Below are 27,952 nucleotides of genomic sequence, written 5' to 3'. Positions count from 1 at the left end.
CTCCGTGTGTGCAGCCTGACCCGGTGTCCCCTCAGCACTGCACGGGGCCACCCAGCCCTGGGCGCTACAGCTGCAGCTCCCACTCGCTGGGTGGGTTTTCCAGCCTGGAAAGAAGTAGATGCTTAAAATAATGTAGTGAGAAAGCCCTCCTCTCCTCTCCTCCCCTCTGCCCTCTCCCCTCTCCTTTTCCCTTCCCTTTTCCCTCTCCTCTCCTTTCTTTCCTCCTTTCATTGTATGCAGATCGAGTCCGGTCAAAGCGCGCTGCTGTCACTCGCAGGTCCCTCACGACACGCCAGGACTCCCAGGTAAGTTCCCTCTGTCCCGCAGCCCGCGATGCTCTCCGGGCTCTCCGTGTGGGTGCCGGCTCGCCGCCGGCCGCCCGGTAAAGCCGCGGGGCTGCCGGGGGCCCATCCCGCGCTCCCGGTGCCGCTGCCGGTGCCGCTGCCGGTGCCGCGCCCGCCCCGCGCCGCCCTGCAGGGGAGCCGCGGCGGCCGCGTCCTGCGCGGAGGCGGGAGCGGAGCGGGGCAGCGCCGGCACCGCCGCCGGCTCCGGGCGCGGCCGGAGCGGAGCCCCCAGGCCAGGTGGGTGAGGCCGGCGGGGCCGCGGGGAGGGGCGGCGGGGCCCGGGGTGCAGCTCCCGGGGCGGAGCGGGACCTCCCGGCCGGGGCGGGTGCGGGGCTCGTCCCGCCGGAGCATCCCGAGCGCGGCGCGGCCCCGGCAGCCGGGGCTCGGTTTCCCTCACGGCGTCCGCGGCAGCCGCGGTTCCTCTCCTGCCTGTCCCGCGAATTTGAAAAGTGGCCGCCCGCTGCCCTCTCGGTGCAGCCGAGCCCCCAGCCCCAGGACGGGGCGATTTTGCCCTGCTGCCGCTTTCTCCTGCCCCGGCTCGCATGGCGTTTCCCCGGGCAGCCGGTGCGTTTCACCCCGTGCCGGTTCCCGACTGTCAGTCCCTCGACACACCCCCGCGCTCCGGGATGTTTGCTCCGCGGATCTTCCCTCAAACATCAGGTGCTGGACTTTGCCTCCCTGCACCCACCCCTCCTCGGCCTTCCCGCAGATATTTGTGCTTAATGGTAAAATAGTGATTCCGGGGGAGCACCCTTCATCCTGCAAACTTCTCTGTAGTGCTTTCCGAGGAGATTTCTATCCGCTTCACAGTCGTGTTAAAGGGAAAAGGGCAGGGACTGAATAGATCGCTCCAAACCTGTGCGGTCTTGTCCCATTGCTCGCCCCAAAAGCCCCATCTCTGCCTTATCTCTGCCCAGCAGCTGAGAGTTCCTCAGCAGAGCGCCTTTGCCTGTGCCCGGGAGCGCTCAGCCCCGGCGCCCGCGATGGAGCCGGCCCTGCCCGAGGGGCCTGTGCCCTGTGCCGTGTGCCCTGTGCCCTGTGCCCTGTGCCCTGTGCCCTGTGCCCTGTGCCGGGAGAGGACTGCAGGGCGGGCAGACAGGCTGCGGGATGTGAGCGCGGGGTTCTGCCCTGCCCTGGCTGACCTGCCCGCCCCAGGTGCGTTCCCGTCCCGCCGGGCCGGCGCTGCTGCGCGATGCCCTGGCCGGGGATGCTCCCGGGAGGAGATTTCTGCATGGTCTGAGAGTCACGGCTGCTTTACTGCTCTTTTCTGTCCTGGCCAGTGTGAGTTTGGGGGGTCTCGAGTGCAGGTTTTGCCATGGCCTGAAAGGAGGGAAGGTGGTTGAGCACCTTCTTCAAACCTACCTGGGGCGCTGAGCCCACAGAGAGACAGGAAGGGTTAACTTAAAGAGAACAACATGACTCACTTGGTAAATAGTTAATAGAATTGCTGTAACTACTTAAAATGATTTTCCTAAGCAGATGGCCAGCTATTAGATAACTCTGTCTTTGGATGTATTTGTTTTCAGGTTTCTTATCAGGCTTGTAAGTCTCAGGCACATGTAACTCAAGAACTGGAGTAATTGATAAATTCATTCTTCTGCATGAGGGAAACTAGCACAGGGAGAGAAAGCATGGTCCCTGCAGTTAGAGACACCCCTGGAGCATATTGCCCAAGTGAGCTAGAAAAACATTAGATAAAATGACCAGCAAGGATGTGAGAAATATTTCAATTGGATTAGGTCTGTTGAGGAAATACCTTATTCTGAATCTCAATAAAAAAGTCAATATAAATGTAATCAAGTACCACAAAAACCTATGGAAACGAAATCCTGTCTAATGTGGCAAATGGATTAAATTCTGAATTAACCGGGAAAGCTGTGAACCTCTGAATTTGTAGAGAAAACATGTGGGTACAAACTGCAAACATGTATGTGTGTACCTAAAATAAAAATGACCTATTGCAGGGTGTGAAAAAAAAAAAACAAACAAAGGCAAGCAGGTCTCCTTTTTAATGGTGGCCATGTGGTACATTTGTAATTTTCATGTGTATATAATCTGTGTCTTTCCGTATGTATTTTGTACATAAAAAATAGAATCAGCATGACCCTGTACCAGGCCAGGGGATGTTGTTCCAATAATGATGTTTTCAGCCTCTGTCCCTCTATCAGTGGGTGCAAAAGGCACTAAAGGTCTGAGCTGGAAGGCCTCTGCCAGGTATCCCATGTTTGCATTTCTGTTTTTGCTGGTATTTTAATAGGGTGTTTCCATAAGGGCTGCTGCTATTATTGCATTTGAATATAATCAACTTTTGAAAGCTCTTCATCTTTTTTGTTTAATCTTCAATGACAGATTTCAAGTAGAGCTGTGTGCTTAAGTTCTCCTGAGAACCTCTGGGAACAGCTCAGCCCTGCAGAAGGTTTGGGGGGAATCTTTACTCTTCCTTTCAGTCCTGTCTCTCAGAAGGGTCTGGTGCCCCCTTGTTTTTGAACCTGGCTGCTTTTCCATTTGGTGTTGAGGGAAAGCCTCTCCCTTTACCACTTCCTTTCTGCCTGGCTGACTGATGGCTGCATGATTTCTTGTCTGCACAGGATGTTTAAGGTTTCACAGATTTCTCATCATTTTCACTGTGCTTCAGCTCTTCACTGGGGTTTGACATTTCTGCCCACACCAGGTGGGACAAGGCACAGAGTGGGGGAAGTCTCTGAGTTCTGCACAGCTGGGAGTGAGGTGTTCTCCACCCAAAGGCTGGCGCCAACATCTCTCTTGGTGTCCTGCAAAGTTTGTCCCTGTCTTCAGCTCAAAGAGGTTCTGGCTCTGCTTGTTCATTTTCTCATTTGATCTGGATGGTGATTAAATCCCAAGGTTGTTCTTTATTGTGTGATTTCCATCTGAAAATGGAGATGGGCTATTAAACTTTTTTTTTTTGGTTGGACTTTAAAGTAAAAGCCAGGAAAGAGATCTTGAGCTGTGTGTCAAGGAATCAGAGAAGAACCTCACAAGTCAGTGGAGGGTTGTTCCCTTTTATCAGGATATCTGGTATTTAGGACCAGAAGGTTTGGTTGCTTCATGGGGCATCTCCAGGTTTTGCAGAGTGCACCTGAACAGCCTTGGTAAAGCTACTTGGGCAAAACAGCACCAGTTCCTTGCCTCTCTGCTCATTTCAAAAAATGCTGAGGAAGCTGCCACTTATTGAGATGCTTTGGTGGTTGAATATTGGGGGTTGGACTGTTAGGGGTGAAGAACTGGCAGCATTCTCTCCTGGGAGGGCAGGAGGGTCTGGCAGATGCACAGAAGGTGATTTAACCTCTGGAGGCTTCAGTTCCTCCTGTAGTCAGAAGATTCCTCTCCCTTCACAAAGGTTGCATCTGTATCAGGGATAATTATTGGTTGTGTTGCACTTTTTCTTTTCCTGCAGTAGATCTCTGTAGATCAGAATGGACAGATGGCACATACAATTCTCAATTATGGAAAATATCCTTAGGAGGCACTTGGAGGTCATCTACTCCAGACCTGTGTCCAAAGGCAGGATCAGCTATGGATTTGCCATTCCTGACATCTTTCTCCATCCTGCTCCTAAAGACCAGCAGTGGAGACTCCTCACTTTCCTGGTGTGCAGGAAATACCCTGATGTGCAGCTTAAACCCCTTTGCTCTAACTCATTCTTCATCCTGATCACAGTGGGCAACCCACAGGCAATCAGCAAAGAGTATTTCAAAGCACTTCACCAAATGCAGGTATTTGGTAAATGTGAGTGGGTAAAGGTGTGATCTCTTTCATTCCTCAGCCTGGGTCCTGGGGCTCTTGCTGATGGGGATTGTTACATTTTTATTTCTTTAAAAGTTACACATTTCAAGCCCAAATAAAGTAATTTTATTACCACTACAAAGGCAGCTGTGGAAGACAGGGTTTGAAGAGAAATGACAGCTACAAGACAAATTGTATTTATCTTAGATGGTAAGTCAGGGGTTGCATGCAGTAGGTTTATCACTATCTGACAGGTAACAAGATAAAGTCCAGGTGTTACACAGGGATGTGGAAAGACTTGAAACGGGAATAAAGAATACTTCACAAAGCATTTTTAGGGAACATTTGCAAACAATGCATCTGAGACAATGGAGAAGTTAGCAGGGAGGGAAAGAAACTTCTTGCAAGGCTGATTTGAGCCAGGGGGAGGGAAAGGCATGCGGGGCTGAGGGAACCTTCCTGTGCCTCTGCGAGACAAGGAGAGGAAAGGGGGGTTTTCCTGGAGCTTTGGAGACGTGCCGGGTGACATGCCGGGCTCCTGTCCGTGCGCCGATTGGCGTTTGTGATCGCTCGCAGCGCAGGGGGCAGGCGGGCGCGCTGCTCCGTGCAGCCCGGGGCCGCTCCGTGCGCGCCCGGCCGCCGCACGGCATTCCCCGCGTCCCCGCGGCCCTGCCCGCGCTCCCAGCTCCTGCCGTGGCCCTCGTCCCGCGGCTCCCCGCGAGCGGGTGCCTGCTGGAGCCTCGGGAAGCGATCCCGAGCCGTGGGGCCCGGCCGAGCATCCCCGGGCAGGGCAGGAGCGCTGCCGAGCGGAGCCAAGCGCGAGCTTTTAGTGCATCCCTTCGGGAATGGTGAGCTTTGCAGTTTTCCCTGTTAGAAGTTTCCTCATTTAGTATTCAGACCTCAGAGTCTCTGTTTTTCTCCTGGCTTTGCTTTGTTGGAGATGTTTTGGTTTGGGTTTGCACTGTCGTGTTCTGCTTTTGCTTCTTGTCTCCTCTTCCCCCCCCCCACCCTCTCATTTTTTCTAACTAAATATTTCTGCTCTCTCTGCCTGTTCTCTAATATTGGCCTCTTATGCAAATTCCCCTTCTTGTGCTGGGAAAGTCCTCCACAAACAGCCCTATCATTTTGGTTATTGAGTTTTCCCCAACAGAGCAGGATTTTCAGATCCTGGTATGAATCAGCTGTGGAGCTTAAGGACTTAAGGGAAGTAGGTGGTTAAATGTCATATTCTCTGATAGTAACAACTTCGGTTTCAGTATAAGATCCATATACTTGGGCACAGGCTGGGATTTTCCATAGGAAACAGTCCCCTGGATAAAAGATAGCTAAGAGGCAGGCAGCTTTTTACTAAAATCTTCAGAAGAGAGGCACGTGATTGAAATTGATTTGAATAATTGCAGTTTCCACATACGTCCAATCCACAGATCAGTGCCCAGGTTCAATGGGACGGTGGAAAATCACATCAGACTGACCTGGCCTGGCACCAGCACCATTACAGCTCCTTCAGCATGTCTGGGGAAGCACACTGACTTGTAAAAAGTTTGTAGAATGTTCTGCAGCCCGAATTTTGGCAAAAAAAAATGACCCTTGCTGATGGCTGCCTAGTCAGGGATAATCTGGGACTGTTCCTGATAATCCCAAAATGCAAGGCCTCCTTAGCAGACCTTTTAAAACTGAGGCACCTAACTTTGTGAATCACCTGAAAAACTTTGTTTTATGTCATCCCGTGTCTTACAAAATGTTGATGCAAACTTTGCTTGACCATTGTGATTCATTTAGGGTTCTTGTTAACTTTCCTACCCCATGCCTAAAGGGAAACCTTCCTTTTCCTCCATGTGGCCACCCTACAGCCCAGCAGGATGATTACAGCAGGCAAGAGATGGACGCAGTCCATGTGGGAGAAACCATCCTAAAGGCTTGGGGAGTCTGTTCTGAGAGCTCCCCGGGATCCATCTCTGTCTGATTAACATCTTCTGTGTTTGGAGTCAAATGTCACAGTCCCTAAGGAATTTGCCTTGGGGGTCTTTTTTGGGTTTATCCTTGTTTGGCAAGGTGTGAGGACCATGGTTGTCATGCATTTGAGAAACGATCACAGGTTTCTTTACAGATGGACCTTTTCTATGATGTCTTGTGCAGAGACTGTAAAATATCTAAAGTTTTCACAGGACCACTGAGAAGGGCCAGTTGCCAAGGCTGGTGGAGAGATCTCTGCTGTAGTGGGGTCCTGACAACTCTCCTCTCCTCTCTCCTCTCTCCTCTCCCCTCTCTCCTCTCCCCTCTCTCCTCTCCGGACAAGAACAGCAGCTCATGAACAGCAAGCAAACGCAGGGGAATATTTTCAGAAGCGATTTAGGAGCGGCTGCTGGTTCTCCAGGGTGAGGTGTGATGCAGAAGGGCAGAGCTGGGCCGTGAGCAGGGTGATTGCCCGGCCGGCGCAGGAAGCGGGAGCGGCGCGGGGCGGACGCGGCCTGACCGCAGCGCAGGGGCGGGAAATGCTGCATTGCACTGAACCTGCAGCAGGGCTTGAGAGTCCTCCCAGCACCACGCTGACTCTCTGCATCAGCAACAGGGACGCTGGAAATTCTTCATCAATCGGATTATAATCAAGGACTCGGGCAAAAAACCCAGTCCCTGTGAGTACGTGCAGTGTCGGTGTGGCCGAGGCAGTGGAAATGCAAGTCACTCACAGGGTGACAGCAGCGTGCTGCGAGTCACAGCAAAGGAGAGGGAATGAGAAAGTGAGGCCATGCGGCCTCGGGGCATCACCAGAGCATCCACTCCTTATCCACAGAGGGTGGCAGAGTCCTGAAAGTGTCTGAAACAGATCTGAGGCTGCGACAGAAGCACTGACAGGATGGCGAGGCTGACCCTGAGCAAATAAGCATTAGCAGTCAGAGTACCTTACAAAATGGCTGAGGGAAAGTTGCTGGAAACAAACTCAGGTGACAGAAAATTTGTTATTGTGGCTTTTGCCTGCTTTCGGGATGAACAGAGTCCTGCAATGCTTTCATCAGGATAGGGATGGACAGCTGGGGAATCATTTTAAGTTACATGGAGAGAGATAATAAGAGTTACGTTCTTCCTGCTGTGGAAGGATGTTGGTTGAGCTGCTACAGCAGCTCTGCCTGCTCCGGGGTGAGTTTTTGTTTCACCATCAGGGTTTATGCAAACACTCCTGGCAGCCTGCAGGACAGTGCTGGAGGGAGCAGGAGCAGGGATCATCACGGGCTACGGTGCAGAGAAAATCTGCACGTAGAGAAAGCAAATAGGGTTTGGGAATAACTGGATAAAAATGCAAGAAAACGAACAGATGTACCCAATTCTCAACTGCCTGTCTGGAAACTTCACACAGAAATGAGAGGCAAAGTCACATCCGGAGAGAAGTCTGCTCCATTATTTTAAAATAGACCAGAATGGATGCATTAGCAATATGATAAATATCTTCAGAGTAAATTCTTCCCTTGCCTGTATTCCTCAGCGGGTCACCTCTTCTTTATATTCTGTTTCCTAATTTCTCTTATTTTGTCCTGGAAGGAAATGCTCCTCATGTGTGAACACAGCTGGCTTTAGTAGGGCTGTGAGGAGGCAGAGTTTGCCTTTGAGTTCTTCCCTCACACAGGAAAGGAAAACTGGCTCCTCAGAGACATTGTGGATGATATTGGCAGTAGTAACTTGTTTCTGGCCATGGTACATGGTTTTAATTATGCTTTTTTACTCGTCTGCCTTATGAAAGCCTATCCAAATGCTCTTTTTTTTTTTTTTAGAAACTCCACATAGATAAATGAACATCAGCTGTCCTGAGTACAAAAAATTTGCTAAAAAATTCAATGTCTTGGTGTCTTTTGGCAATACATCATGATGCCTGCTGCCCAGCGAGACTGGTGAGCACAGGGGAGCTGTTTTCCCTTCAGTTTGTTTGATCTGGCTTATTTAACTGCTGGTCATTCATCCTTACTTAGTTTTGCCCTCCTTGGCTTTTTGTGACCATTAGAATTGGAATAATTACTGTGAGGTTTTTTTCCCTTGCTTTTTAAACATTTATAACATCCACTTAGGAAAAAAATATGGTCAAATGTGTTCTGTTCTAATCTTCCGCTACCACAATAAAAATTAATCCACTTCTAGCACTTGGAGGGCAGGAGGCAAAGCTGCAATATTGGTTTGGGCTTTGCCATTCCTGTCAGCCAGTCCATCTTGTTTGTTGTCCAGTGGGATTTCACTTTTGGGGCAGTTTTGTTTTTAGTTTTCTTTCCTAATGGGCATAACCAGGAGGAGAGGAGAGGCACAGGACAGGCTGGCAGGGTGTGGTTTGGTCACAGTTTTGGCTGCTGTCACTGGTGCAGCAGTCTGGGTATCTCTAGTAAAGCAGCCAAGGCTTTACACCCAGGTTCACCATGCCTGTGGCACAGCCTCCTTTCTTGGCCTGGACTGCAGCAGGGATGGAAATGTAGAACAGAATTGTTGCCCCTCTTTCCCATTTTCAAACTGATAGACAAAGTTCAGGCACAGTACAGGTCTCTGAGGAGCCATTTCTTCTGCCTTTCACCAGTACGTGAAGGGAAGGTTTTAAGTCTTGGAGGGCTGTTGCTTTCCTGTAAGAGGGGATTACACCAAATCTAGCAAAGCTGAAACTCTCATTTTACTTATTATTTCAGGAGAACTTGCAAAGCCTATCCAGAAAGCTCATTACCCCACTGCAGGTTTATATTACAGCAGACTTCACTTCCCAAGAGGAGACAAAGTCTGTGTTTCCAAAAATCCTTGGCCTTGCATTTCTGCAGCCAGAGCATCAGTGGCTCAGATGATATTTTGGATAAAATCTGAAACGGTGCCTGGAAGGGTCAGACTGCCACGTGGAGCCCCTTGATAGAACAAGAATGTCCACACCTGCCCATGCTCTGCACTTGCAGTGGTGCCCATGCAGGCAGGCAAGGGCCTCCAGGGAGGGCTGAGGGAAAGTGCAAGTGCTCCAGGTACCTGAAAACCAAGACCATGGTGCGCTGATAATTTTGCCTGCTTTGTTTCACTCGTATCCTTTGTTAACAAAGAGCAGTCTAGAGGGAAATAGTCTATTATTAATATTTAATTTCCTCCTATTACTGTAAGCAGATGACCTAAAAGATCATTTAGGCAGCAGCCAATAACAAAGCAAAGGGAGGAATCAGAAAATGTATGTCTTGGTTAGGTGGGTGATGCCTCCTTCCTCCTCTTTCCTGCCCCACCCAGCCCCAGCTCTCCATCCTTGTGAGGGAGGCAGGGCTGGGGGTGCTCCCCACAGCTGTGTGTGAGCACTCAGGGACCAGAAACTGCTCTGTGTGGAGTACTCATAAAACACTGAACTACAGAAAGGAAACCCTTGAGCAGCACAGAGAAGTGCTCCCCGAAGGACACCTGTTTTCAGCATGTTTTACAGCCCCGGTTGTTTTGCAAATTTGTGTTCTGCCTGTGAGCACATTGGCTCGTTTATTGACTTGATCCTCTGAAGTGGTGGGGAGAGACAAGATTTCTTGGAGTCTTTGATTTGAAAGATAGGGAGATTCTCTTTGAGCTGAAGGGATTTCAAAGAGGGGATAAAAACTGACAAGCATCTCCCCCTCCAGGCTTTGGAAAGTAGGAAACCAATGATTTAGCAGCACCAATTTTTCTGCTTAGGGCCATGTGTGAATTCAAGGATTTTTCCCTAAGGGAATTAGGTAATCTGCATGCGGCTGGTACCCGGGAAGGGTCATGTAGAAGGAGATGCAAGATTGTGATCTGTGGAATGAACATCCCCCTGGTTCCCTGAAGCTGCCCGCTGCCCCTGCTGCCCCATCCTAGAGCAGGCACAGAAGCCCCTGTGGGGCCAGGGGAGGCTGCAGTCTGTCACCTGCGTGCCCACAGACTGCCCCGGGTGCCCCGAGGGCTGCTGAGCATCTGCAGGTTTCGCTGACAGGTGAGAGGAGCTGTCAGGCTGAGGTGTCCCAGGCACTGAGGTGCATCTGCTCTGCAGCAGCTGCCAGAGCCTGGGCAGCCCAAAGCCCCCAGAGCAGGATGGGCTCAGCCTGCAGGGCCCAGAGCAGCAGGGGAGCTGCTCTGAGCTGGGTGATCCGAACCAAGCACTGGCCAAGGGCTCAGCTCAGTGTTTTGGCACTCAGGAGAGAGAAGGGGCAGCACCTTGGTCCAAAGTCAACTGGAGATGCCAAACTAAAGCTTGCTTGGGCTCTGCTGGTGAGTTGCTTCATGGGAACGTGCTGTGCAGATGCTTTATTGAATTTTCAAGGAGGAGTTTCTCATTGGGACTGAAATATGAGAGAGAACAGAGTGTTCCAAGTCACTACAAACGAACAGAGCAGCAGGTTTACAGGTTTGTGAATGACAAAAAAGGTTTATTTAATAACAGGGGAAAGGCCGGAACATAGCCCGGGGTATCAAGAAGGAATTAACAAAATCAAACAAGGGCTTATGAAGAAATACTAATTGTAGCTGTCCAGCCTGTTGAGTGATACAGGTTATTTTTCTTAAGTTTCAAGAAGCTTGCCATGCTGATGCCTCAAGGGCTTGAGATGTTAAATATACACTTCCCCAGTGAGTAAAGCAGATTGTTAATTAATTTTTTCTTATTAGACCTGATTGCTGAGCCTTTGGGTCTTGCATGAAGTAGACAATTCTACAATAAATTTAATTTTGCCTCTGGATCTACGTCATGTTCTCTGGGTGGTCTCTATTTCATTTTGTCCCTGTGCAGTGAATTTCTAGCTGCATAAGCAGAAAGACTGAGCCTGTTCTTGTTGTAAAGCAAGTTGCACATACTCCTGAAATGGAGATTTGTTATGCCAGGTGAGCAGTACAGCAGCTGGCACTGTGAGCAGAGGTGGGTGAGCTCAGGTTGAACATGAGCCCTCCTGGCTGTGGCACATTCTGTCAGCAGCAGGTGAGGCTGGGCTTGTGTGGCCAGTAATTGGTTTTTCTAATGTCAGTGGCTACTCAGCAGCACTGAAGCAGAGACAAAATGTTGTTTTGTCGTGGCTGGGACACCTGCTCAGCTCCAGCCCTGTCTCCCCTGAGATGTGCTGGCTCTGCAGAACTCCGAGTGCTTTCCGGCCCATCTGAGAGCAGAGGGTGGAAGGACGTGCTGTCCTTTTCTGGACATAACATTCCAATTGCTTCAGAATAAATGCCTGGGGCTTGGGATGAAGAATCAGGCCACTCACTGTTTGTGTAGAGAGATGGAAGCAAGAGACAAACAAACTCAAGAGATAAAAAATTCAAATTCAACACGAGGCCATGAAAGAGTCAAAGCAGAAGGTTAAAAGCTCTGTTGTGTCAGAGAGCAGTGTGTGATGCAGCCATTGGACTGCAGGTTCCAGCACTGTTCTTTTTCAGGTTCAGGCAGAGGTGTAGGGAATTTCAGCTTTGTGCTGAGCCATTGGTATGTGCAGAAGCTCCACAGTGACGTTTGTAACTTTCCTCCATGTCCTGCTGGAGTTTGAGATGAGCCAGAGTCAGGTTAAACAAAAATGCATCTAGGATTAGTAGGGATTCATGATCCTACTGAAGGGAGCTCTCCAATGGGGAAGAATATGCAGTAATTTTGCTTTGATCCTCTTCACTGAGGTGTATGAGCTGTGGCCACGATGGGCAGGAGCAGCACAGCAGGACTGCAGGTAAATCCTCTGAGCACCAGGGTTAAGGTGCCCAGTTCTCAGGCTGGGTCTTCCCTCAGTTCTCCTGACGCCGTCTCAGAGGAGCTTGTGGGGGAATGGCAGTGGCTCTAGCAGTAGTTTGGGCCCAGGTATGCCAGAGTAACTTGTTAAATTTTTCTAACCTTGGCCTGGCGCTGGCGTTGGATGTGCTCTTGTCCTGCATGGTGAGGTGTGAGGCTGTGGGAGGCGTGTGCTCCCACTCTGTCCTGCTGAGGGACCCAGGGGCTCACACCCACCTCAGTCTCAGCCATGTCCTGCACCCCCCTTCCTCTTAGGAGCCTGTTTTGCCCACTCCTTCCTTTGTTAGCTTGTTTTTTCCCTCCTACCAGCTTTTTCCTGTCTTTTTTCCCTCCCTGCTTGCTCACACACATGCACAAAGCCTTGTTTATTTCTCATCCTGCCCCTTCTGTTCTCTCTGCCTCCAGATCTTCTTTATTTCTGTCTTATATTCATTCTAATCCTCTTCCCTAGAAGCTGGGCTGGAGGGTGAGGTTTCAGTATCGCTGCTTGAAACAAACCTGTTGGGATTTGTAATGGACAGGCAGATCCTTGCAGGGCATATCACTGACATCCCTGAAATCCTAGAAAGTAAAAGCCATCTTTAGGAAGCCACTGAAAAACCAAAGGTTTTGCTGTAGGAGCACAGACAATATAGACACTTCTTGGGGTTTTTCTTCTTTAAAAAAGATTAAATGGATGATCTTTATCTTTCTCCTAATAGCTAGATCACACGCTGATCTCTTCTGTTGATCTCTTCCACTAAAACCAAACAAAACACAGAAACAAGATAGCTGAAGGTAGAGAAAAGCAAGGGTTTTGAAGCATGTCCAAACCACCAAGAATCATTCACTTTCCTTTCAAATGCAGCATTAGCAATAGAGCTCTAAATCAATGAAAGGTCTAAAATTAGATTATATTCCTGAGATCAGATGTGAATCACAAGTTAATCATATTTTCTTTTATTATCACTGTCTTTACCCTTTTATTTTATCCTGAGAAATTAGGTTTCTGACTTGAAAACAGAGTGAACTGTGAAGGCATCAAACCCTGATGGGTGAGACCACGCCAGATCACCTGTGGATGGGGCCCAAAAATCTTGTGTTTTGGAGGTTCATGTTGCATCCAAAACTGAGCTTGGTGATTTATCAGTTAGTGCTGTGTTTCTCTCTCTCCTAACCCTCTGATGTACCAAGCTGTTTCTTAAATTAATGAGAAAATATTATTGCTAAAGCTTGCTAAATAAGGTTTGCAGCCCACTCTGGAAGTGACAGGCGAGGACAGCAAGCAATTATCTCTTGACTGTGGCACAAAGCTCAGGGAATTGTGTTCTCCCTTCTGTATTTTTAGCTGAAACTGCGGTGAATTGCACCCGTATCTGAAGCAGGGGTACGAGGTGACCTGCAAGGCCGTGCAGGTGATGTGTGTCTGCTGGTGTGAATTGCAGCTGCAGGATTGTTTCCCCACAAGCAGCACCAGCTTTAGCCCAGAGCTGAGTGCAGGACGCTGCAGGAGCTGGGATGCAGCCCTGAGCCGTGGCACTGGCACCGTGTGTGTGTTTCTGGGAGAGCTGTGTTTGGGGGGGCCTGGTTCTGGCTGGCTGTAGGTGAAGGATGACGCTGTCCTGGATGCAACAACCACGATGGGCAGTGCAGGTATAATGAACAAATGGTTTGCTTATAGGATAGAGATTTACATGAACAAAAATAATGGAGTGGCAGGAGGGGAGCCTGCAGAGAGCCTTGCGAAGAGTGAGCATGGTCAGCAGGGGTGTCCTCAAAGATGTCCCTGTGTGGACACCTCGAACACTTCTCCCTGCCCTGGATCTTGTTCTGGTGCCTGGATCCACAGAGCCACACAGGTGTGGGCACAGAGAGGTGACCACATGCCAGCAGTGCAGCTGCCCTGGGGATGTCCTTGCAGAGCAGGGTGCTGGTGCAGCAGTTTTGTGGCAAAGCACGTGAGGGTGGGCAGCACGTGATGGCTCAAACGCGGTGTTTGCCATCAGAGGGAGACAGGTGTGTGTGAAAGGCTCCTCCACCTTTCCTCTGTGCAGCCTCAGCACTTGCCAGGACATAATTAGTGGGGCTCTCGTGTTTCAGGGCGGGCTGTGGAGCAGCTGCTGGAGTGCCAGCTCAGTTGGTAGCCTCGAAAACAAAACGTCCCTTGTTTCTCATCACCACTGTGAAACGCTGCCTTCCTGAACTTGGGTTTGGCCCTGCAGCTTTCAGGATAGACAAAATGTGAGAATTTTGCCAATAATGTATTCTTCTAGGTCTGTGTAATATCCGTTATCAATTTAATGTGCCACTTTAATGAGATTTTGCTTTCTCCATCTCCTCCATAGAGCTGATTACTTAGTGTATGTGGTTGGTGTTTTCTTTTCTTTTTAGAGGAAACTGCAAGTGAAGAAGTTTAATGTTTGCTTCAGCCAAAGAGAATATTTCCCAAGTCCTGGTGGGAAAAGGTGAAAAAGAGGACCAGAGGATGTTGCTATGGTATGGAGATGACAGGAAGCCATGACCAGAAGGAGGATTGTCAACAGGAAACAAAGCACCGCAGCCCATGTGGCTCTGCTGTACAGTACAGCTGCTGTGCTGCGCTGCCTGCTGGACCCTGAGGCCTGGGGAGCGCTGTCTGTCCCCAAGGGAGATTCTCCTGTCCGTTTGTCTGCTGGAGCCTGAATTGTTCTGCACCTGGTTAATCCACTTTGCTGGAGCTGGCAGACCCTGGGCTTTTTTTCTTGACACCATCTACTGTAAAGTCCTTGAACAGCCATGGGGAGGAAAAGGTGTGTGTGAGCAGCCTTCGTGGGCTGGCAGCCGAGCCCTGCGGGGAGCCCGGGCAGCTTTGAGGGGTGCTGGCTGTTCAGGGCTCTGCAGATATGGACTCTGAGCTTTGGGGCTGGTTGTTCTCACCATGCTAGTACATGGGAAGGACGACTTCCTCTCAGACATAGCCTACATCATCCTGGAGCTGATCATTGCTGTGCTGGCCATCCTGGGCAACATCCTGGTCTGCTGGGCCGTCTATCTCAACAGCAACTTGCAGAACGTCACCAACTACTTTGTGGTGTCCCTGGCTGCTGCTGACATTGCTGTGGGGGTGCTGGCAATCCCCTTTGCCATCACCATCAGCACTGGCTTCTGTGCCTTCTTCTATGGCTGCCTTTTCATTGCCTGCTTTGTCCTGGTCTTGACTCAGAGCTCCATCTTCAGCCTCCTCGCCATCGCCATCGACAGAATCATTGCCATCCGAATACCCCTCAGGTAAGCAGGGGCTGGGCTGGGGAGGTGAGGGCTCAACATCCCTAAAAACCACAGGTCTGGCGATGAATCAAGGAAGGAAAAGCCAAATGAGGATCGGTGCTTTTTCTCTTGTGTTTTGAAAGCAACTTTTCTAGGTCCTAAAGCCTGCCTTGGCTGGTGGATTTTCTGTTTGCTTCCTTTTCCTGTTCTTCCCTGTTCTCCTATGGTGGGTGTCCATGGCATCACAGAGGTGCTGCCTGGGAGCTGCCGCTCCATACCCAGGCAAGCTGTGCCCTGAGCTGCAGCCAGTGCCACCAGAGGGATGGTGACAAAGGGGGTGAGGTCAGCTTGTCCCCCTCCCCGTGGGGAGGAGAGGGGTTTCTGCCTGAAGCTGGAGCAGCAGGGCTGGGGGAGGGAGGTGAGGTTTTCTCTCAGGGGTCTGTTAAATGTGAAGGGAGAGGAAGCAGCAGGCTACCCAGAAATGGGCCTTAGGAAGGTTTGGACTGGCTCAGGCACTGCCTCTGGAAGCAGAGCATGGGCTGGGTCAAGGGGCAGGCTTGTCCCAAGCCACGCCTGCAGATGGGGATTTGTGATCTCTGCAGTTGAAGGAAAGGAAAGGACATTTTAATGACTGAGACTGGCTGCTACGTGGTCTGTGACCAGGGAGGCTGGCATGGGACGAGGGCAGGTTTTGTCACACACAAACAGAGCAGGGGCTGCTGCCCAGTTCAGTTTGGCAGGAGCACATCGCTGCAATGGGCTCTGTGTGCCCGTGGGCGCGAGGCAGCCCCGCGCTGCTGCGACTGCTCCCAGGCACTCACTGAGCTCCAGAGATGGAGAGGAAGCTCTGGAGAGGCTGCAGGAGAACTGTAGGAGTCTCCTTCCTTCCTGTCTTGTCCTTAGGAGGATGCAGCATGCTCTCAGGAAAGGAGAGAACGCCTTCGTCTCCTGAACAACCAACGTGGCTGCAAAAATGGAACCAATTTCTGATTTTTATGCTCTTGAGTTTGAGTTCTTGGACATCCTCACTCTTCTTGAGCTTAAATCACTTTTGCTGATCTGTACAATTTAGTTCTGTCTCTTCTGAATACTTTGGTCATGTAGCACTTATGTCAATTAACACAAACCTCCTGTTCAAAACCAGAATGGGAGCCCTGGAGAGCAGAAATTGCCTTTCCATGTGGATGGACCAGTGCAGCCAAGTCCTTCCTGAAGCCTCACCTCAGCAAGTTTGTGCTGCTCTAACATTGACCCCAAACCCTATTGGTCATACCTGTTACAGCCTCTAGTTTTGATGTAGATGTAAGGAATAACTGTTCCATTCCATTGCAGAGAAAACTCTGTTGATAATAGTTACCTATAAACTGGAGTGTCTCCACTTTTCTACAGTTCTGCTACAGTTGATTTCAGTTTATAAACCAAAATAATGATAAATGGTACACGGAAATATGTTGAGTAGCCCCTGGGAGCTGCCTCTGAAATGGTTTTGAGAAGGGCTGATGTCTTGATTTCATCTCTCACAAGGTAACTCTGAGATGTCTGCTGACAGTTTAAGCACTCTTATTGCTAGAGGATGACTTGCCAGGAAAGGGATTTTTAAAATCTGGATTTCTGCCCACGTTTTGGGCTATCACTGTAACTATATTGTCTTGAAAATGTAATTTCCTGGAACAGCCAAGGTAAAGAGTCTTTTCAAAAAACCAGACTACATCAGTGCTGGGCATGACACAGGTTTCACTACTTTGTTTTGGAAAAAACAGAGCACACCCTCTTCCTCCCTAGGAACAGAGGGACTGGTTGGATGCAGAAACCCACAGGTAAATCCATGGGTTCCTCCTCCTCTCTGTCCTCTGCTGCTTTGTCCTTTCACAGCAGGAGTGATGTACTTGTCAGTCGTGTTTTGCCTTCAGAATTTATGGATGAATAAGCATTTATAGCCTCAGACATGGTGAGAAAGTGAAAGCTGATTATCTGAAGAGGGAAATGTGGTATAATTTAGATTGCCCACATCCTCATGTTTTTTCTTTTTTCTAATAGCTCTTTGTCTCAAAAAGGGGTCAAACAATTTGATGGAAAGTTCTGCCACTAACAGTGTGATGTTTTCACCTCATCCTTTAGTACCTGGGAAGGCCCCTTCTCCTCCTCACAGGATATGAAAGGTACCAGCAGGTATTCCTAATTTTCATTAGCTAAATAATTAATAAACCAGACTTCCTTCACTCTAGGGAAACAAAAAAGGGCCAAACCTGTGCTTTATTCTTCTGTTTCTCTTTAAATATTTCATGTTTGATCTGTCCTAATGAAGATAACTCCATATGTGGATGTGTATTCCCACAGAAATAAACTGTCAGTATTAAGAAGGCAGAAGAGTGGCTTTTCTGCCTTGGTTTTGGACACCTCAGTATATTATTAGCTACCTTTGAAATTATTTTTTTCTGGAGAAGATATCCTCCTCCAACAAACTGCAATGAAAAAAATATTTATAGGTGAAAATTTAAAATAGATAAAAACAAATTTGTGAATATCTTATGTGTCCTGCCTTTCAAACAATGGAAACGTTTTGTAGAATTTGGTCAATTTTCCACAAGTTCTCAAGCACTTGGCTGAATTCTGCCAGGTTTTATACAAATGCACCGCTCTGCAAGTGGCAGTACGGCACTCCCAAGGAAGGGAGCCCGAGCCATTGTTCCCTCCAGGACAAAGTGAGGTTTCTCTCATGGCAGGTACCTGAAAACCTGCCCTGGCTAATATCAACCCCCCAGGTGCTCTGAACAACATTGGCTGTGAGTCTGGGCCCCAGGATGGAGCCCTGGGCCAAGAACAATTGCTGCTTTCCAGGCTCCGTGGTGCCAGCCAGGGCTGCGTGGGCAGCGTGCCCAGCCACGTGCTCCGGGGCAGGCTTTGGTGGGAAGATATTCCCAGGGAAGGACAGGTAGCTCCAACTCACAGCAAAGAGAGGGGAGATTTTCCTTCCTGCAGCCAAACAGAGACGTTTGCTGAGGTTGCTGAGGTTGCTGCTTGCTCTCTGTGCTGGACTCAGGCATGAAACTCGTGGGTCACACAGTGCCAGCTGCAGCCTTTGCCTCTGGTGAAAGCTGCTTCTGCTGCTGCAAGGCTTCTCTGGGGAAACATTATTAAGGTGCAGCTCCTTGATGTTTGGAGCTTTGGGACTGGTTTATCCCACGTGGTGGTGGTTTAAACTGCAGTTCTGAGGTGGCATTGGGATGTTTTTCTGCCACGGGACATGAAGAACTGGGTTCCCAAAGTCCAGGAGGAACAGGAGAGATGAACACCAACCCTGAATAAAGTATAGGATGTGCAAGGGACCTTTGTGCTGAGACCAGCCTGTTTCAGTAGTTGCTTTAATTCCCTAGATTTCCTTTCTGAAATGCTCCTATGTTAGCATCTAAACCAGTGAATCAGGGTTTTAATGTTTTATTGCCACTTTAAGCCATATGTGGACTTATTTCTTTCCCTGCTCGCCATAAACCTTTTGACTTTATGGCAGGCATTTCCAAGTATGCTCATATGTTAAATAGATTTAGGGCAGGTTCAGCTTAATGTGAGAACAGAGTAGTCCCCCTCCTTCTTTTAAAAGGGCACAGCTTTGAGAGCAGTGCCTTCATGGCCTGCACAGAACTTGCTGTTACCAAGGTTTTGCTCAGGAAGCTGTTCACGTCACAAGCAGGACGTGTCTGCCCATCATTCCTGCTCCTGCTGTGTAAAGAGATAATTCTGCCCACCTGTGGGACCCCACCTCCCCCCTCTCCATAGCATGGATAAACACCAGGATCTGTTGGTACCTGGCAATAGAGGAGGAAGGTTCCAGATGAGTGGTTTGGGAAAAGTTGTTTAGCTGGTACATGTGAAGGTCTCAGTTTGATTTCTTGCCCTGTCACAGATTTCCTGGGTGATCTGGGATTGCCAGGGTCTCTCATTTCCACATACATGTAATAGGGATCGAATCTCCTGCTTGGTCCTGTCCCTGATGGCTGCAGCTGCCTGAGGTGTGGGCTGGTGGGTGGATGTGCTTGGTGAGCAGCATTTTGTAGTGATTTGTTAAACACCTTTGAGCAGTGCTGAATTCAGATCAAAGCCCTCAGCTGAGCATTCTGGGTGATGCAGTGTCTGAAAAAATGCTCCACACCTGACAGAGGATGTGCAGTGCTGTCCACAAAGGAGGGTTTGAAGAAGAGAAGCAGCAGGATGGCTGGACACTGTGAGGGTGAGTTAGGCCAGCTACAAATCACTCAGTGTAGTGAAAGATTTTAACTTCTCCCTGAAGACACTCTGGGCAGACTACCAGCTCTGACTTCCACCCAGTCTCAGAGGATTCTTTGTCTTCATGGCACAGAACTTAGTCCAAGGGCCCAGAAGTGGCGCATCCACAGCCAGGTTACTCTAGGCAGCCCAGAGGAGCTGTACATTCACCAAGGGCACCTATTCTCCTGCTCCATTTTGCCAGCTGGGTGGTTGAGAGAGCAGCAGGGCAGGTTGAAACTATTTTGAGGAAAACTTTCACACTTTCATGTGTTTGCAAAAGTTGGGTTTGCTTTTTAGAGGAGACATGTGACTCTATCCCCACCATGAGCATCCCTGTGCTCTGCACTCACGTCCTTTGTGTCTGGAATTTCACAAGCAGAAGTGGTTGGTTGTGTAGCAAGTGTGTTATTTCCAGGAAGCAGAACTGCTGCTGCACAGACAATCCAGTGCTGCCTGGACACATCAGACATGCTGCAAAATCACCTGCCAGCTTTGCAGACCATGGGCTGCAGGTGTGAGCAGCTCCTTTCAGCAGGTTGTGTCTGCTGCATGGTGCCAGCAACCCCCAGGGTAGGAGATGTGTCTGGGAAGCCCTGAAGTCACCCTGTGGAATGGAATGGCTTTGGCCTGGCTGCTGTGAACCTGGAAAGATGCTGAGACAAAGTGCACAAAGATGTACACAAAGTCTTCAATGACATCTCCAAGTGGATAAGAGGAGAGAGTCCAGGAAAGCCCATCTGGACTGTAATGCTACCTCAGCCAAGTCAGTCAGAGGTGCCTCATGTGGATCCTAGGAATTAAGCTCTCCTAAACAAATCAACACTTCTCAGTGGGTACCTGGCCAGCACAAGGCCATTGGCTTTGTCACCAGATGCTGTGGGCGTTCTGTCCTGACCCTGGGAGATACTGAGCGAGGTGTTATGGACACGCACTGCAGGACAACGCTCCGCAGCTGGGCAGCTGTGCGGGCTCGGTGCTGCTCTGAAGCCTTGTAAAGCTTCTTGCATGGGAATCCCCAGAGGACAAGAGGGAGGGGGAAGTGTGGCCCGGGTGTTTGTCTGGAGCAGTAGTGAATGTATTTTTAGTGGAAGGGAAGGGACATCTCTAGTCGTGGGATAACAGCTGCACAATTTCAAAATTCCTCTGACAAGATGTAGCTAATTCCAGGGCTGCAGGGTTTTGGTGGTTGTGGGATGTTTTTGGGATTTTTTTTTGGTTGTTGTTGGCTTGTTTTGTCTTTTTTTTGTTTGTTTTTGTTTATTTTCTTTTGTTTGTTTTGTTGTTTTTTCAAGCTTCAAGGGCCTCCAGCCACTCTCTTGCTCCCTGAGTGTACATTTCAAAGCACAGATGCTGTTTTGATGTGTTGATGAGGTCTGAATGGAGCAGCTCTCTGCTACCATTCATGCTGCGCCCTTTGCATCCTTTAAGCACTGGGCAGGATCTGCTAATTGCTGGAAAAAACCTTTTTCTCCCTCAGAATCAGCTGAATTCCTTCCTCATTTCTGGAAAGGCAATTTAGGTGTGTTTTGCTGGGAATTGTGTGCTTAGCTCCCTTATCCACTTACTCTTTTCTGGTTTTGAAATGCAACTGAGAAAGGGAAATTGAAGCCTGATGGGTTTTGTTTTTTCCAAGGCCCATGGTCAGGGATTTAAAGCATGTGCAGGATCTCCATTCTTTACTGTGCAAAAGCAGCCACTCTTCTCCCCTGTCTTGAACTCGTGCTGGGACAGGAGCATGAACCTGTGGGAGATGGAAAGATTTCTGTGGTTTGTTGTATTATTTTTTGTAATGTTTGTTTTTGGAGAGAATTCTGGGGACAGAGGGAGAAGGAGCGCTGGGTAAACACTGGGGGCCCAGCGCTACTGTCCGGTCAAATACAGTGTGGGAGCCACGCTGGCACGTGGGAACCCAGCCATCTACTTTCCATGCTGAGCATTACCCAGGGAAGGAAATTGCACTGAAATGTTAAACTGCTGCCCTAATTTACATTTTCAGAGGGGAGAACTGGTGGAGTCAGCTCAGGATTCGCAGTAACCTGTGAGGCCATGGAAACTGGCTGATAACAAACAAACCAAGGCCTCCGCTGCACTGTCAGCTTCTTACCATGTTGCTTATTGTTTCTTTCAACAGATTTTGGAAAGTTTACTGTTAAGAGCACTGGCTTCAGCCAGGTATCAATACCTCCACCACTGAGGTCCCTTTGGTGTGTGCAGGGCAGGCCATGGCACACCTGTAGTCAGAGAATTGTCCCCAGGTTAATTCCTCTTTTCTGAGAAAGACATGGGGTCGACTTAGCTGGGCTGGTGAGGAAAACTGCTGACTTGCCTCAGTTATTTCAAGAAGGTTGATGGTACTGGTCTTCCTGAAAGTGCCACTGAGGAGCAGAGTGAGGTGCCATGCAGGCAATGCCAACCTGGCTGCTGCAACTGGGCCAGCAGGATTTCCCTGGAGCACACCAGAACGTGGATGCAGGGCTGGTGGCACTGTGCCTCCAGGCTCTTTTGTGCTATTTGGTTTACAGATCTACTGCAAGACAGACCTAACAATTCCATGCTGAAAGGCTGCTCCTTTGCCAGGAAGGAGATGCTGCCTTAGCCTTTGGCAAGAGACCCACAGTGGTCTTCATCTCTTCATCACAAGGGTCAGAGCAGTGCTCTTGGTTATCCAGGCTGCAAGATCTATGTGCACACCCAAGTGGACTGGTGCAGTGAAGGAGCGCAGATGAAAACTGAATTATTTCCCTGCTTTCCTGTCAACTCACTGCTTAAAGGAAAGGGGAGGGAAGTAGGTGGCAGACAGTGTCACCATGTCCTTGGTGTGCTGCATGGGTTCTGCACACCAGTGCAAAGGCCCCTCTGATGAAGCGGGTGCTTTCTCACTGCCTTCTGGACCATGGGGCCATTGTGAGGTTGTGTGGGTGCCCACAGCTTGTTGAATGACTCTGATACAGCTCCCATCTCCTCTGCTTTACAGGTACAATGGCTTGGTGACTGGCTCTCGAGCCAAAGGCGTCATTGCCATCTGCTGGGTGTTGTCCTTCATCATCGGCCTGACCCCAATGCTGGGGTGGCACAAGCGTGCCCAGATCCAAGAGCCGCATTCCAACTGGTCCTCTCCCATCAACTGCAGCAACAGCATGGTGGCGTGTCTCTTCGAGGCCGTGGTCACCATGGAGTACATGGTCTACTACAACTTCTTTGCCTGTGTGCTCCTGCCCCTCCTTCTCATGTTTGGTATCTACTTGAAAATCTTCATGGCAGCCCGGCGCCAGCTCAAGCAGATGGAGAACAAGATGGTACACGGGGAACGTTCCCGCTCCACCTTGCAGAAGGAAGTCCATGCAGCCAAGTCTTTAGCCATCATCGTCGGGCTGTTTGCAGTCTGCTGGCTTCCACTACACATCATTAACTGCTTTACCCTTTTTTGCCCAGATTGTGCCCACGCTCCCCTGTGGCTGATGTACCTGGCCATTATCCTGTCTCACGCTAACTCGGTTGTAAACCCCCTAATTTATGCCTACCGCATCAGGGAGTTCCGCTACACCTTCCGGAAAATCATCAGCCAGCACATCCTGGGCCGCAAGGAGCCGTTCAAGGCGGGAGCCGCCAGCTCCAGGACTTCCACCCACGGGGGGGACGCGGAGAACGCCAGCATACGGATCAGTGAGTATGCACTGGAGGTGTACAGCAACGGAGAGATCCACAGGGACCCCGAAAAGCAGGACTTGAACAAATGCAAAGCTGCCTTGGAATGGCACCAGAATGGAAATGCTCTGGACTTGGAGACAAACGGACATCTCCCACATTCCTGTAAAAATGGGATTCTCTCAGATGCATGCCTGAACAGGGAGCTTCACAGTGAAGAGCTAATTGATGCCCAGGTGTCTTACTCGGATCTGGAAAGAGCAGCCTTTGCTGCAGCTGATGTTTCCTGATGAGACTTTCGAAGTTTTCCTGGTAGAATTATTTTTTTTTCCATTGGTGACCTCTGCCATGGCAGAAAGGGAGGTTGGGGGGCGGGGGGAGAGCAGTGTATTCAGATCACTGTGGAGAAAGGGGTCCATATCCAGGACTATTGGATGATCCTAAATACCAGACTGGAGAAGAGCCAGGAGACCACTGAAGTGGACTAAGGAAGGAGGGACACGTTACCATCAATGACCTGTCACCAAGAGCAGTGCCAAGGTCGAGGATGGCATTCCAAGCTGAGCACTGGGAGACTGCTGATGCAGGGATTTGGGGACACTTTGCTGTACTGTGCCTGTGGTTGAGAGTTGGTTTCACTGTCTTTACCAATGGAAATAGAAGCGTGGCTGGAAGTACTCCCTGAATAACAAAGAGCAACTGGGAAGGGCCTCTGAGTACTGTGGCCCTGCAACAAGCAGAAGGGGGGATAGCAAAATCTGTTGTCAGGAAGGATGCCAGGAACTGCTTGAGAGGGAAGGAATTTACCTGATTGGAACTCTGGATACTTTCAACCATGGCACTTTGTCTTTCAGTTTGTGTTCTTGAAGCTTTTACTGCAACAAGTTGCTCAAATGGTTTTTTTTCCACATAACGATAAGGTTACTTTATGTTAACTTATAAAAGATGGGCAAGAGCTCATATCTGTTCCCTGAGTGCTCAGTGTTCCAGATGCACATGGCAAATATAACCTCTCAGCACTCCACTTGGTCCAACAAATCACCAAAGCTGAGCCTTGCCAAGGATTTCCCTTGGCAAAAGGGCTGCTAGCAGGACGTGGTGCTGTGGGCTGTGTCCTCAGGGCAGGGCTGTCAAGGGCTGTGGGTGTGTGAGCTCTTTGTGGAGCTCTCCTCCTGCCTCTGTGCTTCTCCTCCTGAGCTCCTAGAATGCAAATTCTTTCCATGGCCCCAGATGTGTGTGAGGGGAGGTAATATTCCACATTTCAGTCATCTTCATCCTCACTCAACAGGCTGAGGGACTTTTTTTTACTTCTTTCTTGGGATAGAGAGCAACCCATACACATACCTTGACCTAATTTTGGCATTCCAATGAGCTCTATTTAAAAAACCTTTTCTCCTGTGAATTCAGTTTTTTTTCCTGTGAAGCCTGATGTGTCCCTGTGGTGCAGAGGCCAAAAGAGGAACCTCTGAGCTCTGTCTGGTTAGAAGATGCTCCTGCTCTGAGGAGCTGAAAGGTGTTGGTGGTATTGGAACTCAGCTTAGAAACTGCAGGTTCTACTTTCTGTAGAAGAGAACAGGCACATTTGTGCTGCAGCAAGTGTACACATTGCTGTGGTTTGTTGCAGAGGTGTTTCACTGCAGTTTGGTAATTTTCTGGAAGGAAAATTAAGGAAGTCTGGCAGCTCAAGAACAACAGAAAACCACATCAGCTTGAATTCTACCTGAAGATTGTCTGGATTGTGTTTTTCAGATAATCCAAATCATGTGTTAATCAAATAATCCATGTCCAGTACTACCAACCTTCTGGAGAGACAGGCAGTAGTCCCAGGTCCTACTGGGAAGTGAAAAGTCTGGTAATTCCAGGGATCTGAAGCTTATTCCCTAGCTGAAAACATCATAAATATCCTCCCTCAATCTGGTTCCTCCTTGTGTCTGTCCATGAACATTTCAGAAGCCAAGGGGGACTTTCATACTTGAGGAAGAGCAGGTTGGGTGTGTGTCTTCTTATTCCATGTTTATTTTATATATTGTAAACTATTAAAATGAAAAATCAGTTTTATTTTGAGGGGAATTTTCTTTTTGCCAGTTTCCCTACATGCATGGGGAGAAGTTTGTGATGCTGAATGTGTTTGAGCATGTAGCTGCTCCAGGCTAGCACAAAGCTTACTGTGAGATGGATAAAATGATGTGGCTGCCACCACAGTCCTTAGCAGAAAGACAGGCCAGTTTGTAAAACAATAGACTTGGTGGTTTAATTGAACTGCTGCTTTCTTGGCAGGGCTCTCGCCCGTGGTCTGACGTCAGAGGAGAGGATATCACTGCAGCAGCTGAAGGAACTCTGAGCCATTCCCCTCTCACTGATGTCATAGGCAGCTCCTCCGTAGGGCGACTCGGGATCTCGTTACTCCTGATCCTTCTCGATGGAATATTTCTGCAGGTTATTTGTGTGATGCCTTCTCTGACCTCCTGTAACAGCAGCAGAGGAACTCAGGAAAATGGGGGGCTGTTCTCTTCAGGCCTCAGCTGGAGCTGAAATGTTTCTAAGAATAACACAAGATTACATCCGGCACTCATGTCAATAACAATTAGGTCCACAAAGACCCAGAGCAGGGAAGGAAGTGTGGGAAAATACCAGCATTGCTCATGTGCTGGAACACACACGAGTGCAGAAGTGTTGCCTGCTGAGCTTTAGCTGCCATTGGTGAAGGGATGGTTTGCACTGCATTGGATCAGACTTGCAACAGTTGGTGTGGATTGGTTGCTTTCTATATTTCCTGAGCATCTCCACACTTACTTGTGGCTGTTTCTTGCTTGGTTACCCCAAGAATCAAGTTGATCTATGTTGATGGACAAGCTTAGGACTGCTTTGCTTTCCAGATTGCTCTGGAAAACTTTCCCGCCCAACTAGATCACCATGTGAGCTTAGTGACTTTCCACATGTCTTGAATTTAACTTCTGTGTTGCTGCTTGAGCTGCCCCCAAGAGTACCCAGTCCCTCTCAATATCAGTGATCAAGAGTTGAAGTGAAAAGGGTGTGTGAAGGGGGTGGGCTGTGTGAGGAGGAAGGGCAGGGTATGGACAGGCTGCTTTGTGGAGCTGTCTGCAGTCACAGGAAGGAAGGGATGGCAGCTGCACCACAGGCTGGGCCTTCTGGCAAACACATGGCTGAGATGGACCCTCAGAGGAGGTTTCTGGAGCAGTTGTTGGGGAGAGCAGGAGCCTTTTGAACAGAATTTTGGACTTCATATTTCTTGTTTCCTAGGGATCATAATTTCAGGGCTTCCTGCTTTTAGGTTTGTTCTCCATAAAAAAAAAAGGTCCCATCAATGAAGTGTATTCTTTCCTTCTTGGGAGAAGTACCTGCCTTCCAAACTTCCTAGGACCACTCATATCCCCATTTTTCTTCCAGCTGGAGAACGTTTAGCTGATCCAGCTGTTCTGGATAAACAAAGTGATGCCAAGACAAAGGGAAGAATGAGGTGACTATCAGGAGAGGCTGGAGAAGACCTTCCTGGGAATCCCAGGTGCAGTGGGTCCAGAGAATAGGAGCTGGGGTCAGCAGAGACTAATTTAATTGAACGAGATTTTCTTGCTAAAAAGGTCTGAAGATGCATAGAGAGATGTGATGCCTCATTTGGTGTGAGGGCATTCCATGGATTTCACCATTCCCTGAAGACTCTTAGGCTCCAGAGTTTATTTGCTTTATAAGAGTTTTGGAGAAAGCAACATTTGATCAGTTGCCAGGAGTAATTTTACCAAGAGTTCTTGGTGCTCTCTCCTCAACAGGGCACTGCTTTTTGTGTGTGCAAATAAATGCACTCACAGCTGTATCCTGCAGAGTCCCTTTGGATCAGTGATATTTCAAAGCTCTGTGCAAGTTTGAACTGCAGCTCTTGAACCAAGAAGCAATGTGGCATGGTGGGACAGCTGGGAATGCTGGAGACACAAAGGGTTCCTCACTGGTCCCAGCTGGTGCAGGTGGACTTGGAGGCACATAGAATAGTCTGAGCTTTGATCATTTTTTGACGATGCCTCAGGGGATGCTGGTGGAAATAGAGAAGTCTCTAAGGTGTGGGAAACTGGAGGGTCAGGGTGGAGAGGAATTCTTGGTAGTGAAGGAGCATTTGTAGAGTAGGTGTTTGGGAGGATTTCAGGGGAGCAGGAATGTGCTGGGAGGTACTGAGGGGTGTGGAGGTGATGCTGGCTTGAGACCAAGGTGGGCATGCTGAGGAAGGACTCTGGAAGGGATGTACAGGCTTACAGCTCTCGTGGGGTCACTGCAAGGATCAGCCCTTCCTGGGGTCTGCACAGGGTCGGCTTTGTAGGGTCTGTATTGACTGAGGCAGGGATGGTTCTTATGGATTATGTTCTTTCCAGATACATTGTCCCAGTTCATGAGCACCTCCAGGTACAACAAATCCCCTTCTGCTTCAGGAGCATGGGCCCTACCTAAACCAAATCCTTCCAGCCAATTCTGTGGAAGGACAAACAGGCTGCAGAGGTGCCACAATGCATTAAACCTGCATGCAATACTCTCTGGTGGTGTTTGCTCAGTTCAGCTGCCTGAAAGTCAGTTCTCTCCCAAGTTGTTTTGGGCATCAAATTACACTGAGTCATTTCAGCATTTTTTTTTCTTTCCAGCCCTGAGCTTCTGGCTGTCTTTATGGCAAAACACATAAAGAGTAACAAAAATCACCAGTTCCTCATTTGCATGAGAGGTGACTAACCCTGATAGATGAGAATGCCCAGACTGGGGCAATGTTGTAACTCCCCACCTTACTGCCTGCTGGGGCTGTTCACACAAGGATGTGTTAAAATCAAGACTGGAACCTGTTGATCTGAGAACATCCATCCCTCCCCTCACTGTCTCAGGAGCTGGTGTTCCTGCCCTGTCCTGTGGAGAGGTTCTCTGTGGTCTGCAAACCAAGACACTATGAACACCCTGCTGCACATGCTGTCAGTATGAAGCAATTACTCTTTTAATTTAAATGTTTTATGATATAGGTGTTGTTTTCCCTTTGTCAGTTACC

At 49.1% G+C, this 27,952-nt stretch overlaps 1 protein-coding gene across 4 annotated transcripts; it reads left to right on the top strand.

Annotated features, from left to right (window-relative positions):
• On the top strand, positions 1 to 27,952 carry ADORA2A (adenosine A2a receptor). 4 transcript variants are annotated; one of them, XM_030959150.1, is made up of 4 exons: positions 4,763 to 4,936; positions 7,853 to 7,969; positions 14,161 to 15,036; positions 22,253 to 27,952. In XM_030959150.1, exons 3-4 carry the CDS (start codon positions 14,687 to 14,689, stop codon positions 23,211 to 23,213), a joined length of 1,311 nt encoding a protein of 436 aa, XP_030815010.1. In that variant the 5' UTR covers positions 4,763 to 4,936; positions 7,853 to 7,969; positions 14,161 to 14,686; the 3' UTR covers positions 23,214 to 27,952. The 4 variants fall into 4 exon arrangements, with proteins under 4 accessions (XP_030815011.1, XP_030815009.1, XP_030815010.1 ...); XM_030959151.1 differs by lacking the exons at positions 4,763 to 4,936; positions 7,853 to 7,969 and adding an exon at positions 1 to 305 and having other exon boundaries at positions 14,163 to 15,036; XM_030959149.1 differs by lacking the exons at positions 4,763 to 4,936; positions 7,853 to 7,969 and adding an exon at positions 514 to 581.

The sequence above is a fragment of the Camarhynchus parvulus genome, chromosome 15 (assembly GCF_901933205.1).
Source record: "Camarhynchus parvulus chromosome 15, STF_HiC, whole genome shotgun sequence".
NCBI lineage: Eukaryota > Metazoa > Chordata > Aves > Passeriformes > Thraupidae > Camarhynchus > Camarhynchus parvulus.
The sequence above is the reverse complement of the archived record's forward strand: the minus strand, read 5'-3'. Positions and strand labels throughout refer to the sequence as shown.